This window comes from Agelaius phoeniceus, chromosome 6 (assembly GCF_051311805.1).
Source record: "Agelaius phoeniceus isolate bAgePho1 chromosome 6, bAgePho1.hap1, whole genome shotgun sequence".
Classification (NCBI taxonomy): domain Eukaryota; kingdom Metazoa; phylum Chordata; class Aves; order Passeriformes; family Icteridae; genus Agelaius; species Agelaius phoeniceus.
The window spans coordinates 15,651,833-15,664,694 of NC_135270.1; the positions used below are offsets into that span (position 1 = coordinate 15,651,833).

At 43.8% G+C, this 12,862-nt stretch overlaps 1 protein-coding gene and 1 long non-coding RNA gene across 4 annotated transcripts; one reads left to right on the plus strand and one right to left on the minus strand.

Annotated features, from left to right (window-relative positions):
• Nucleotides 1-899: 899 nt before the first annotated feature.
• On the minus strand, nt 900-5,599 carry LOC143694335 (uncharacterized). Of its 2 annotated transcripts, none has more exons than XR_013182723.1 (5): nt 4,995-5,599; nt 4,433-4,484; nt 2,814-2,919; nt 2,308-2,467; nt 900-2,178 (listed from the first exon to the last, which is right to left on the minus strand). It is a non-coding gene; the product is annotated as an uncharacterized LOC143694335 (long non-coding RNA). The 2 variants fall into 2 exon arrangements; XR_013182724.1 differs by having other exon boundaries at nt 2,814-2,858; nt 4,563-5,599.
• Nucleotides 5,600-5,681: 82 nt separating this feature from the next.
• LOC129121738 (L-lactate dehydrogenase A chain) lies at nt 5,682-12,603 on the plus strand. 2 transcript variants are annotated; one of them, XM_054635192.2, is made up of 8 exons: nt 5,682-5,838; nt 7,368-7,499; nt 8,228-8,345; nt 9,032-9,205; nt 10,002-10,175; nt 10,973-11,090; nt 11,484-11,607; nt 11,787-12,603. In XM_054635192.2, exons 2-8 carry the CDS (start codon nt 7,377-7,379, stop codon nt 11,949-11,951), a joined length of 996 nt encoding a protein of 331 aa, XP_054491167.1. In that variant the 5' UTR covers nt 5,682-5,838; nt 7,368-7,376; the 3' UTR covers nt 11,952-12,603. The 2 variants fall into 2 exon arrangements, with proteins under 2 accessions (XP_054491167.1, XP_054491168.1); XM_054635193.2 differs by having other exon boundaries at nt 5,701-5,838; nt 7,371-7,499.
• Nucleotides 12,604-12,862: the final 259 nt, after the last annotated feature.

Sequence of the window (12,862 nt, forward strand, 5' to 3'; positions counted from 1 at the left end):
ACAACAGGACTCTGCTGTTAGCACACAGGATGTAAAATGCATTTAAAACTCTGCCTGGTAACCCCTCAGGACAGTACCCACATGCCACAGTCACGTCTTTTGCCAAGGGCTCTGAATCCACCTACAGAGCTGCCAACAACCACCACCACCACCACAAAACCAAATATTGAAAAGAATACCTTGTGCAGAAACAGTGAAGTTATTTTTCCCCTCTGAGAAGAGCAGAGGTGCTGAGGTCTGCAACACAAGCCAACATCACCCCTCAGGACTGCTACCCTTGGGCTCAGCCAGCCCAGCTGCAGCTCTTTAAGGGGAGGCCCAAGTGTGGGAACCAAAATGAAAGCACCTGGCTGCCTGTCTCCATTCTATTGCTGCTTCTGTTGAACTACAAGTTAAACTTCATCTTCCTCCTCCAAGTAAGGGATAATCATTTACTATACAGGTTCCTGTACCAAGTCTGTGTGTCTGTAATGCTGAGAAGTGCTCTCAGCTTCCTGCAGTGGTTGGTATGGCCCAGCAGTTTCTTCCCCATAGGAGGCTGACTTTCCAGCAATTTAACTTGGAATTCTGATTAACAGAAATGAAAGTTTGGACACAAACTTTTTGATTTTTGGTTGGGAGAGAATGCATAATCTGCTGTCACACAGAGCATCAACCAGATATATAAGGTCTGAAATGCTGGAAAAGAGTCTCTGTCCAAAAGGGAGGCAATATTGTGTAGTTAAGTGCATGTCACTTATCAGAGCATCCCATTTCCTGCAGTTCCTAAGTAAATGAGTAAGATTCCAGAGTTGCATCAAGGGAATGGGTTTGGCTTGGAATCTTGCATGGTGACTCATGCTTTCATGAATAAATTCATTTCCTTAGAGAAACAAGACAAAATCATGTGTTCTACTTAGTCCAGCTACCTAGAGTGTTGATTTAGGAAATCATTGTAAAAAAATACAGTTTGATCTAGCTTTATATTGAATTAATAATCCACAGCAGTTGTACTTGCAAACAAAACCAACCTCTTATGGGGAAAAGAAAAACTGGTGTGACTTGGAGGTTCTGGGTATTGAAAGATGTCAGCTAGAAAGCAGTTTGCAATCAAACCAGATAACTGACCAAAAAAACATTGTGGAAGTCTGGGTGTTCCAGAAATTGACTCTTACTTATACAGCTCTCCATATTTATTCCCCTCCTGCACATTTAAAAATGGGTTGCAGAGACACAGAGCCGTAAACATCAGGAAATGAGAATTGCATCAGCTAGCCCCTCCCCTTCCCCACAATGACAGTGCAGAGAAAATGGGTGTGAAGCAGCAAAAGCCCTGGATCCCTGTAACACCAGCATCCTCACGTGTGCATGGGAGCAGCCAAGGAGAGGGACCCAGAGCTGTATGGATCCTGGCTAATCAGTTCTGTGGAGAGATATTTGTTAGTGCAAGCCAGGATGAAACTCCTCTTTCAGCTTTTAGTTTTCTTAGGAGATCAGTTCAAATGGTTTGATGTGGCTATACTGACCAAACTGGAGCCACACAAAATATGGACTTTTATGGAGTATGAACTAACTCCTGTATCTTACCCTGGTAAGTATTTCAAAAGAATAATGCAAGAAATCTGGCTCTATAAACTTTTGGTGTCAAGTTCCACTCTGGAGTCTGGGCCTGTCTAGTTCAGGAAAATGCCATCTATCAATTTCATGCTGCTTTATAAAGCTGAAATGATTCATAATTAACAAATTTCTGCAGTACCACCATCAAGTTGGTAGGCAAAAACACCTTCACATTTTACAAAGGAGAAATGAAGCCATTAAAGCTGGAGGAAATTGTTCAGGTCTCAGAATAAATCAAGGGGAAAGACAGGACAGGAACATGCTGTAGCTATGTGTAGTGCCAGGTTCCCTCACACACTGACAGCATGTGAAAGCAGAGCTCTTGATGATGTCAGAGCAAAGGCAGGACTAATCATAAATGGAATAGCCCCCAGGATTTTTAAGGGCAAATTAAGCCTCGTGTCTCAGGTAGAAATGCCACTGACCTTTCCAGGGCTGGTCAGCATCCCCAGTAGCTTTGGGTTACTGATAACCTCCCAGCTGAGCTATAGGTCACTCAGCAAACCTGCAGGTCCTGGTTTGGTGTCCCTGTTCACCCCTGCACCACCATCAGATTTTACTCAGTCTGTCATGAGCCAGGACCTGAGCAAATGGAGAGAGCAGAAATTAAATGTCACCGTGTAAAACCTCTTGTATACTAGCAAAATGGAGATAAATTTACAAACATTTTGTGTTTTACTGAAAATAGCAAAATGTACACATTGAACTCACCTTTCTGGACTTTATTTCTGTGACAATGGGCTAATGGTATCTCATAGTTTGAAGGCAAACACGTTGTTTAATAAGAATGTGGCATTTGTTTCCATCTGCTATCACTCAGATCCTGATCAAATGCCACCTCAGGCCAGTGGAAAGGCTCTGTTTCTAACTCCTAGAATAAAAATATAAATGTTTCTACATTCAGCAACTGCTGTTGCTTTATTTTTCATGTTTAATCTGTGAAAACTATTATGAAAAGGAGGGCAAGCAGGCTGAGGAAGGGTCAAGCTTCCCTGGAGAGACACTGTCACATTTCTGGCATTCCCATCACTCTATCAACACCACCTCCTGCCACCACGATAAAAGGCAGCAGTGGAGAAAGAACAGGAAGAATAAAATTTCTTATGTACACATGTGAGATAAGTCAACCCATCCCTACAATCAATCACTTACAGGAAATCAAAACAGACCTGGCTTCCATCTTCCAAGTGCAAGAAAAATGCCTGTAATTTGCTCACCCCGTGCTGTTTGTGCAGTTCTGAGCCTTCTCTCATTGAAGCTCTCTGAGGCAGAAAATCAATGTCAATCATGCCAGGTGTCTGCTTTCCTCCTGAGCATCTACTGCTGATAATAAGATCACAAAGGCCACATAAAAGGAAAAATTTGGCCATCACAGCTGCCTTCTCAGTTCTGTAACTGAGATAAGTTAAAAGGTGAATGAACACTGGCATATTAAAAGCTGACTCTATTTTTTAATTTAAAAAAAGGGTTCTAATCTGCTTATCATCATCACTGAGGACACACTGGGACCAGGATGGTCTTGAAACATCCCAGCTGGTTTTCTTTGGCCTGCTCTACTAAAAGTAGGACCCCTGATATCTGAATAGACACCAGAGAGATAAGGACAACCTGATGCCTTATAGATAACAGCAATTCATTCTTGGTTCTGTTCTCAGTAACAAGCAACACGAACACAAGTGAAGGCAAGTGAAGATGTTACTGGAACTTGCACCCTGAAAACCATGTCCAAGTTCATTTTGTCTGAGCCACAGCCTAAGAAGATTCTTACAATACCAATAGTCTTCTCTTAGAAGCTTTGGTCTCACTGTGAGTAGTAAAATACCACTTGCTTTACATTAGTTACCCATTTTAAAATGCTTATTATTCTATTCAGCCAGTATTGTCATAGAAGCTTCCTATCTTGCATTTAAACTCTTTAGAAGTAAAAGTTTTTACAGGCAAAAATATTTCTTATTGGTCTTAATTCCTGTCAAACGTTTATTTTCTGTCCTGCCAGATGTCTGTAACTCCAACCTGGAGTCCCATGCATATAGAGCCACTGTAAATACAGATTCCTGGGATGAAAAACTAAACTTCCTAATCCATCCTTGAGGCTTCTGACAGAACAAGATGCTCAGTGAACCCAGAATAATGCAGAATGACAGAACTATGTTTCCTTTTCACCCTGCATTCATGTGGCTTTGGGCAAGCTCAGCATCTACCCACACTTCCCCTCCTTAGTGACCAGTCTTCTCTGAAATGGCACATCCCACAGGCATTGCTCCTTTCTCTAGCAGCAGCAAGGAACAGAGCACATCTAGTGCAACCAATATATATATTTATGTATAAATATGTATATTTAACAACCAATATGTATATTTAACCTCACTTGCTGGAAGTGCTGGTCTTTAAAATAAGCAGAATTTTGTATTTTTCTGTCTTGTTTCATGCAAATCTACGTAAATCCTATGTTTCAAGATGTTTTCTCCCCACTATTTTTTGTTTCTGTTATTTTGCCAACGAACTGTCAAATAAATGGTGAGGTTTTGGGTTACCATTGCTGTCAGATCACCCCAGCAGAAGGAAATTATCACTGGGATGGTGTATGACCAGGCATGCCACAGCAAGATAAGCACCTCAAAAGGAACTCAAGCACATCCTAGGAGCTGAGGATAGATATGGCCAAAAATCAGTTAGAGTCAGAATCCCAAAAGGAAACTAAAGTCAAAGATTGTAAAGGTATCACAACTACAATAAATGGAAAAAAAAAAAAAGGAAGCAAAAAGATTACTGTAAAAACAAGAATGAGAAAATAAAGGCAACACAGCTACTCACACAAGATTAAATTAATACTTACCTGATTTTCAGTAAGGATGAACATGATAATCCATGGGGTAAGGACAGGATGTCTAAGAGAAGAAAGAGAAAGCAGAAGTGGGTAAAAGATAATACATGAACACAACTCACAGATGGTGAGCAAAACTCACTGAGTTTGCTGTTTTCCAGCTGGAGAAGCCAGGCATTTTCAATTCCAGAACCCTGATGTGCACAAATCCGAAAGATTTTTAGTAAATTTGCCTACTTGAAGGCATTACCACAGGACCAGAGAACAGCAAGTTCTAAGAAGTAAGCCATGGTGGAAGCAGTTTGGGCCTGTGATTTTGATGTCCGTGCAATTCTTCAGAAAAACTTGCAAAGGAAAATCTAACTAAAAACATCTTATTCAATGAATAACAAAGGGATAAAAGGCAGCATGGATTTACTAAAATCCAGTTTTGTAGGATGACTCACAAAATAGTATAGTATAAAATTGAAACTACAGGCATTCAGGAAAGAAACTTTTCAAAAATTGGTTTTGCTTTTTGTTGGGAGTCCGAGCAAGAAATAAGTGAATGGGAGAAGGATTTGGCTTTACTAACCAACAGCAGGGTGACAGGAAACTGGCAGCATGGTGTGACTGAAACCGACCAGTGTGAGCCAGTCATGGAATTTCCACCAGCTTCAGGAAAACATTAGTGCTGTGTTTGAGGCATCGCCGTCGGGCACTGCATGCAGCAGCCCCTCTCAGGAGAAAAAGGATTTAAAAAGTATTTAAATTGAGGAAGTCCCACAGAACATACATCCCAATGACCAGGGAACCGCTTGTGTGACCGTGCAGGGCTCAAAAGGTTTGGCTTATATAACCTAACACAACAAATGAGAGGGAATCGGATACGTAACTACACGGAAAGGGGAAGTAAACAAAAAACCACAAACATCTATTGATTTAGATGGAAATTAGAAGCTGGTTTTCAGCCACCCGAGAAGAGGCCCCATTCGGAACTATCGCCATAAAGCCCTGAGGAGGAGCACAGGGCTGGGACTGCCCGGGCGGGAAACAAAGGCAGGAATGCCTTGAATTCCCACAAACTCTGCAGAGCCGGAGCGTTTGCTTTCACTTATCCCGACTAGCAGCAGAGCGAGTGAAATGTCCCCGGCCGACGGCCCTCAGACGAGTCCTGAAGGCACGCATAGCTCAGCGCCCCAGCCCCGCCCCAGCTCCCCTGCGCTCGCCTCCCTCCACCCTCCGCTGCTCCGCTCCATCTCCTTCCCGCTGCTCCTTCCCCCTCCTCCCTCTCCGTCTCTCCACCCCGACGTGTCGGCGGGCACGTCCCCACCGCCACAACCCGCCCGCCGCGCGTCAGCCGCCCGGGCCGTATTTAAGGCGGCGGCCGCCACCTCCCCCGCCCCGCCGTCACAGCCGCGCTTGGGTGAGGACGTTCGGTAGGTGCGATCGCCGTGGCGTGAGATGGGTGCGGGCGCCGGGGGTGCAGGAGCAGGGGGAGAGCGAGAAGGGGTCCCGCAGGCGGTGCTGGTCCCACAGGGGATGCTGGTCCCGCAGGCGGTGCTGGTCCCACAAACCTCCGGGGGGACGCGGTGGAGTAGGGGCGACAAATGGACAAAGTCTGCTCCACGCCGCCGGCTCCGCTGAGACCCCCCGGCCGTGGTGGAATCTGCACCGGAGTCCAGCCTGCGTGATTTCCACTCGCAGCCCCCCATCGTCCCTCCCTCCATGCCCTTGAGCCTCCGTGGATTAGCTTGCTTCCCGTAATCGGTGCGTGCGGCCCCAGGGAGTGATCCTGCAAAGAGACTTGAGGATGGGCTTAGGGCTGCGTTTCAAATACAGATTAGTGGACCACCTACCATTCTCTTGTTTCTTTGAGGGGTATGGCACTCTTAAAAGGAAAAAAAAAAACAAGTGTAAGAGACGTGCTTGAGTGGGTGGCTCTGATCAGCTTATAGTGCTTAGGCGGGACTTGGCACATGGAGAGTGCACTGCATGGCCACGCTTCAGGAGGCTCCTGCACAGGAAGACTGACGTAGCTTGCTTGATTTTTCCTAAATATGGGCCCTGCTGGCTTCCTGGCCCTCCCCTCGGCCCCAAAATTTGCAGTCCTTACCTGCTGCTCTGCTCGGCTTCTCATGCTCTGAACGAGTCGCTGCCTGTTCAGCACCAGACAGTCGTGTGGTGTCTGTACTTGCACCCGTCTGTGCAGCTGCTCCTGCCCTGGGCTCCTCAGGCTGCTCCCAGTGCAGCTCCCAGTGCAGCACCATTTCCTGGGAAAGCGTAGTGGTGGCTTCCACGCTGAGACGGGGGTGAATGCACAATCCTTTGTCATCGTTGTGCCATTTCTGCACCCCATTGGCTCTCAGAACCCAACTAACCAGGATGCTGGGCAGCTGCAGCTAAAATGTGAGGGTGGGAGAGATGGTAACACCAGACTCCAGCCATCTTAATTCAAAACTCTGCAGTTTCACTTCAAAACAAATTTATGAAGTTGATGTGGTGGCTCATGCTGCCCTAAAAAAGGGCTTGCCTAAGTGTTGCACAACTTGAGCTCTGGAAAGGCTTCGGGGCACAGAATACCAGTTTTTCAGGGTGAGAGAACAGAGAGTGCCAGACTGTGCTATGCTTAGAAGTACTAAAATGGCTTCCTGTACCTAAATGTAATATGGATGGCCATTTAGAACGTTCTGCTGCTGCTGGAGTGCCACCAGCTATGTAATATAATCAATGGCTGTCAGGCTGTACTTGAGGCAAAGCTAGGGTGAGCTTGAACAGAGGATTGTCACCAGTAATTTAGTTTTGCAATCATTTTGTGGCATACAGACAGTATTGCCAGACATTTTATTCATGTGTTTTGTATCCATTTTCTTATCATCCTGGAATAAAGTCTATCTTGCTGGATATAACTATTTTGGTATCAGTAAAAGCTCCAAAGCTTAGAGAAATGATGTTTCTTTCCTTTTAGCAGTGCACCATGTCTCTCAAGGATCAGCTCATCCACACTCTCGCCAAACAGGAGAGCCATGCTGAAAATAAGATCAGTGTGGTTGGCGTGGGTGCAGTGGGAATGGCCTGTGCCATCAGCATCCTCATGAAGGTAAGTGTCAAGCTTGGGAGGAAGCAGCAGAAGAGCCTGAGACCTAAAAGAGGGGCAAAAAAGTAGCCACCCTTATTAGATTAACTTCTGGTTATACAATCCTTTTTTGGGCCTGAAATGAAGCAAGTCTTCAAGATATTGACAGAGAACAAATAGCTGCAGTTCTTGTAGATAAAGTTTGCCTCAGGATCAGGCAGAATGTCCTTTATGTATCATTTTAAGAGCTGCATTTATCTTTGTGGGACTTGCAGACTTCCTTCTAAGTAGGAATTCTCTTAACACTCTAAATATACAAAAAGATTGAGAACTGAGGATTATTTTGTCTTGAGCAGAGCAATGGAATGATTCTTTGCAGTGTAGTCTGGAAAAATTGGTCCTTGACACTCTGAATGACTTGTCTTCTGCCTTCAGTTATCATACTGAAAATGCTGTGGTTAACGTGAGGCTTGCTTTTCTTGACGGTCAAATAGGTTGCATATGAATCACTATTAAATTATTCTTTGTTATTGTACTGCTTAATTGTACTCCTATTTCATGCAGAATGTGGTTATGAAAAGTATAAAGTGAACTCAAGGAAGTGGATATCCCAGTGGACTAATTGAAGGACTCTGGGAATAAGTGAAGTGTTAGAGATGACCAAAATTGTTTAAGTAGCTTTTAAAATAATTGTAACTTCATGGTTTGCTGAAAGAGGCAGCAAACTCACCACTGCTCTTGGTCTCCTGTAGGACTTGGCTGATGAACTCGCCCTTGTTGATGTCGTGGAGGACAAGCTCAGAGGAGAGATGCTGGATCTCCAGCATGGCAGCCTCTTCCTTAAAACTCCAAAGATCGTCTCTGGCAAAGGCAAGTAGTTGGCTCTCATGTGCCCATTGTTTCTAAATGGAGGTAGCCACTTCAGGTCTCACAAGGACAGCCTGTCACCCTAATTGTTGGTGGGAAAGCTCATGGATATAGTATTCAGCTGACATTTTAAAATATACCTTCTTATGGCCAGTCCAGCTAAGAATTTTCTTCCAGGGTTCACTCAGTACAAAAAGATGGATTTCTTAAGTACTTGTGCACCTTAGAGAACTTTATTTCACGACCAGTTAACCCCTGAACTCATTACTGCTTAATTCTGATAACTTTTAGTGGCAGCCTTGAGTAGGGCAAAGTTTTAACCAGCTCATACCTTAATTACATCTCCTACAGGTAGTAGGTTATGAGGGCAGAGCCTTCTTCCTCTTCTATCTACACAGCACTTACCCTGAATGCTATCCCAGCAGCTATCCCCAGTCCCGTTGGTGGCTGAGAAGCAAGGAGCAAGGCTGCCTGCAGCTGTGTGTTAAAATAGCAACGTGCCTGAATGTTGTGGCAAGAACCACTGTCTTAAAATTAAATTTCATTTTCTATAGAGGCAAAGTCTAGGGTAACAATTACTAGGGAATTGCTGCACACTCAGACTTGAGAATTTGAGATCCCAGTACAGAAAGGAAGTGAGAACTCCTAGACTCCTAGAGGTCATGTTTGACACAGCCTCTTGTTTGCAGATTACAGTGTGACTGCACACTCCAAGCTGGTCATTGTCACTGCTGGTGCCCGGCAGCAAGAAGGAGAGAGCCGCCTTAACCTGGTCCAGCGCAACGTGAATATCTTCAAATTCATCATTCCCAACGTCGTTAAATACAGTCCTGACTGCAAGCTACTTATTGTCTCAAACCCAGGTTTGTCTTGTGCTGCCATAAGAGGATTTGGCTTAGAGAATAGTCGTTCTTCAGTAATGTGGCATTAGTGCACAGGCTTTTAGAAAACACTTGTGCTGGGGAAGAGAAGGCTCTGGGGAGACCCTGGAGAACCTTCCAGTAGCTAAAGGGGCCTAAAAGAGAGGTGGACTTTGCACAAGGGCATGTAGTGATAGGACATAGGGCAACTGCTTTAACTGGAAGAGGTAGATCTAGGTTAGCTATAAGGAAGAAATTCTTTTATTATGAAGGTGGTGAGACACTGAAGCAGGTGGCCCAGGGAAGTTCTGGATGCCCCATTCCTGGAAATGGTCATGGCCATGTTGGATGGAGCTTTGAGCAACCTGGTCTTGTGGAAGGTGTCCATGCCCATGTCAGCGGATTGGAATGAAATGATCTTTAAGGTTCCTTTCAACCAAAGCCATTCTATGGTATCTCTATAGCAAAAAACCGTCATCTTCCTTTTCCAAACTCAGTAGTTTGGTCTTCTGAGAAATAAACTTGGGTTTTCAGACCAAGTGATCTTGAACACACTAGGATCACTGATGATTGCATGCATAGCATAAAGGCAGACCTGAGAGACTGTTCAAAATAGTAATAATGTTATATTAAACAGTCATTATGTAAGCCCACTGCAGCGCCTGGCCATGGGCACTGCTTTGTGCTCTGTTCCTGAAACTAGCATGCAGGTAAAATGCTTACAGATGAATGCAAGGTACCATCCTCATTATCACTCTGCTCACAAGTGGCACTTGTTATGCCCCTGTTCTCCTCACAGTGGATATTTTGACCTATGTGGCCTGGAAGATCAGTGGCTTCCCCAAAAACCGTGTTATTGGGAGCGGCTGCAATCTGGACTCTGCCCGTTTCCGCCACCTCATGGGAGAAAGGCTGGGCATCCACCCGCTGAGCTGCCACGGCTGGATCGTTGGAGAGCACGGAGATTCCAGTGGTAAGGGTGAAATCAGGCTGGCTGTTACACAGAACTCCCTGATGCTGTCTGCCAGGAACACCTTGAAAGGCTACAGCAAAACATTGCTGCAAAACCCTTGCACTGCAGCACCTTAAAAATGCAAGTTCTGATTTAAGTCATTTGCTGCACAGAGTAACCCTAGATGATCTATATTTGACCTGAATGACTGTGCTTGGAAAAGGTCATTACTGTAACCTGAGCTGGCTAAACATTTCTAGGCTAGATTGTTCACGTAACTCCCAAAAAAACCCAAACTGAAGCAGCAGGAGGATAAAGTTCTCTGCAAGGGCCTCTCAAAGATCTGCACCGGAATTACTGGCAGTCACTCAGCTGCCATTCCTGGCATCTCCTAATCACTGTATATAGGAATTGCAGGGGCAAGTCTGGAGGACAGGAGAAAGCACTTTTTCCTTATTTAACCTGTACTTTTCCAAGCAGCACCAGAGCAGTGCTGTCTGCTTCCTGACACTCACCAGAATGCACTTGGAATCAATTCTTAGTTTGAGACAACTTTGCAAAATGACTGTCATTTCAGTTAATATTGCCCAGTTATTTCACATTAACAAAGGTGTATTCAAACTTTGTGACACTGTGTATAAATGTTGATGTGCTCCTAGGTTCTCAGGCTGCAATTCAGGCTGGCCTTATAGGTCATGCTATATTTAAGATTATAGGTAAATCATAATGATGTGTTGCAGATTAATCCAGCTAGATCTCATGTTAGTTGGAAAAGGACTGAGTATTGTGAGATTAATTTATCTATGTGCAACTCTCAGTGCCTGTCTGGAGCGGAGTGAACGTTGCTGGCGTCTCTCTGAAGGCTCTTCATCCAGACTTGGGAACTGATGGAGACAAGGAACACTGGAAGGACGTCCATAAGCAGGTCGTGGACAGGTAAATACTGGCTTGGCTTTTTTATGAATTTCAACACAAGAACAAATCATGAAGGATTGAAAAATCTCTGTTCTGCAGTACCCAGATCTAGAATAGCTCAGTAGCCCCAAATGTCAGGATGCAAACATAATGGAACATGAAATAATATTTTAAGGAGTAATGTAGTTAAGTTTTCATTATTAATAAACTTTAAATTAGGGAAGAGCTTAAACTTCTAGGCTTCCAGTATAATTGTGGGGACTAGTGTAAAATGCAAATAGAATTACTCACTGCTGAGTTCATTTTGGTCCTGTCAGAAAATCAGTCAAGCTTCAGATGCCTCCAAATTGATCCAGAGACCTCTGAAAGCCTTTGTGGTGCTTGTTCTTTATAATGAGTGTTGTGTCTCTGCAGTGCCTATGAGGTGATCAAACTGAAGGGATACACGTCCTGGGCTATTGGCCTTTCTGTGGGAGACCTAGCTGAAAGTATTATGAAGAATTTGAGAAGAGTGCACCCCATCTCTACCATTGTTAAGGTGAGCAGCTTCTTTTTCCTAATTTTTGTCTTACTGAGAATTAAGTATGTCTGGAATTCTGAAAAACAGCAATCGCTTTCTACTTTAATTTCAGTTAAATTTGGTTTCCTGGTAAGATATTCTATGAAATATACAGAGATATATAAATTCCAGCCTAACAATCCTCATGTACCTTTCAGGGCTTGCATGGAATAAAAGAAGACGTCTTCCTAAGTGTTCCTTGTGTACTGGGCAGTAATGGCATCACTGATGTAGTAAAGATGATCCTAAAACCTGAGGAAGAGGACAAATTAAGGAAGAGTGCAGACACACTGTGGGCAATCCAGAAGGAACTACAGTTTTAAACCTGCCCAAGCAGTTTTTGGGTCTTAGCAATTTAACGGGTTTAGTGGTTTGTCTTACGTTGCACTTCCAAGTAAGTCAAATCTTTCAATGTATTATCTCAACTAGAACACACAAAAAGCTCAAATCTGAACAATGGAGTTTCCTGAAGATAGCATTAGGAAACTAATCTAGGGTTTTCCCTGTTCACAGACACCCATGTTCTTAGCCAGAGCTAGATTACCTAGTCAGTCTTGTTCAGTGAAGTGGTATGACAAATCCAGCATTCAAAGCAGCACTGCCTAAAAAACCTTTGCCTTTTCCTCTTGTTTCATGTTGGTTCAAAGGAATAAGGAGTAATTGCTACACAATGTGAAACCAAAGACATTTCTTGAAGTTAAAGGATTGTCAAGCCAATTGACCAACCTTTTCTGCCAGCTGAATCGCTTCAATATTTCACTGTTGATAGGTCCAAGTGTATTTTCCTAACACTGCTTTGGAATTTTTGTGGGTATTTTTTTCCTAGAGAACCTTATTTTTGTGTACTATATCAGTCTAGTTGTAATTTCTGTCTCCAGAGCATGTTTAAAAAATGTTAAAGTTTCTATGTGCAACAAGACAGTGACTGTCCAACTGTAGTACCAACTACAACACCAAATAAACCACAAACTGTTATTTCTGTCTCCTTGTTTTTCTTAATAGGGCTTGGTCTCCACATGCAATTCTATTTACACCCACCTAAATCAATTCTATTTTTCAAGTCACAGTAACTCAAACAGCACCTGTGTAATTATGTTATATGGTCAGCTGTGCTGGAGGCTTCAGGCAGTTATATATTTATGGAAGTCTCATCCAGGTTTTTAAAATAAACTCCAACCTCTTCAGAGCCAGCAGGAACATGAAAAGCCTTAAGGCAAAGGCTCAGTCTTAAGCC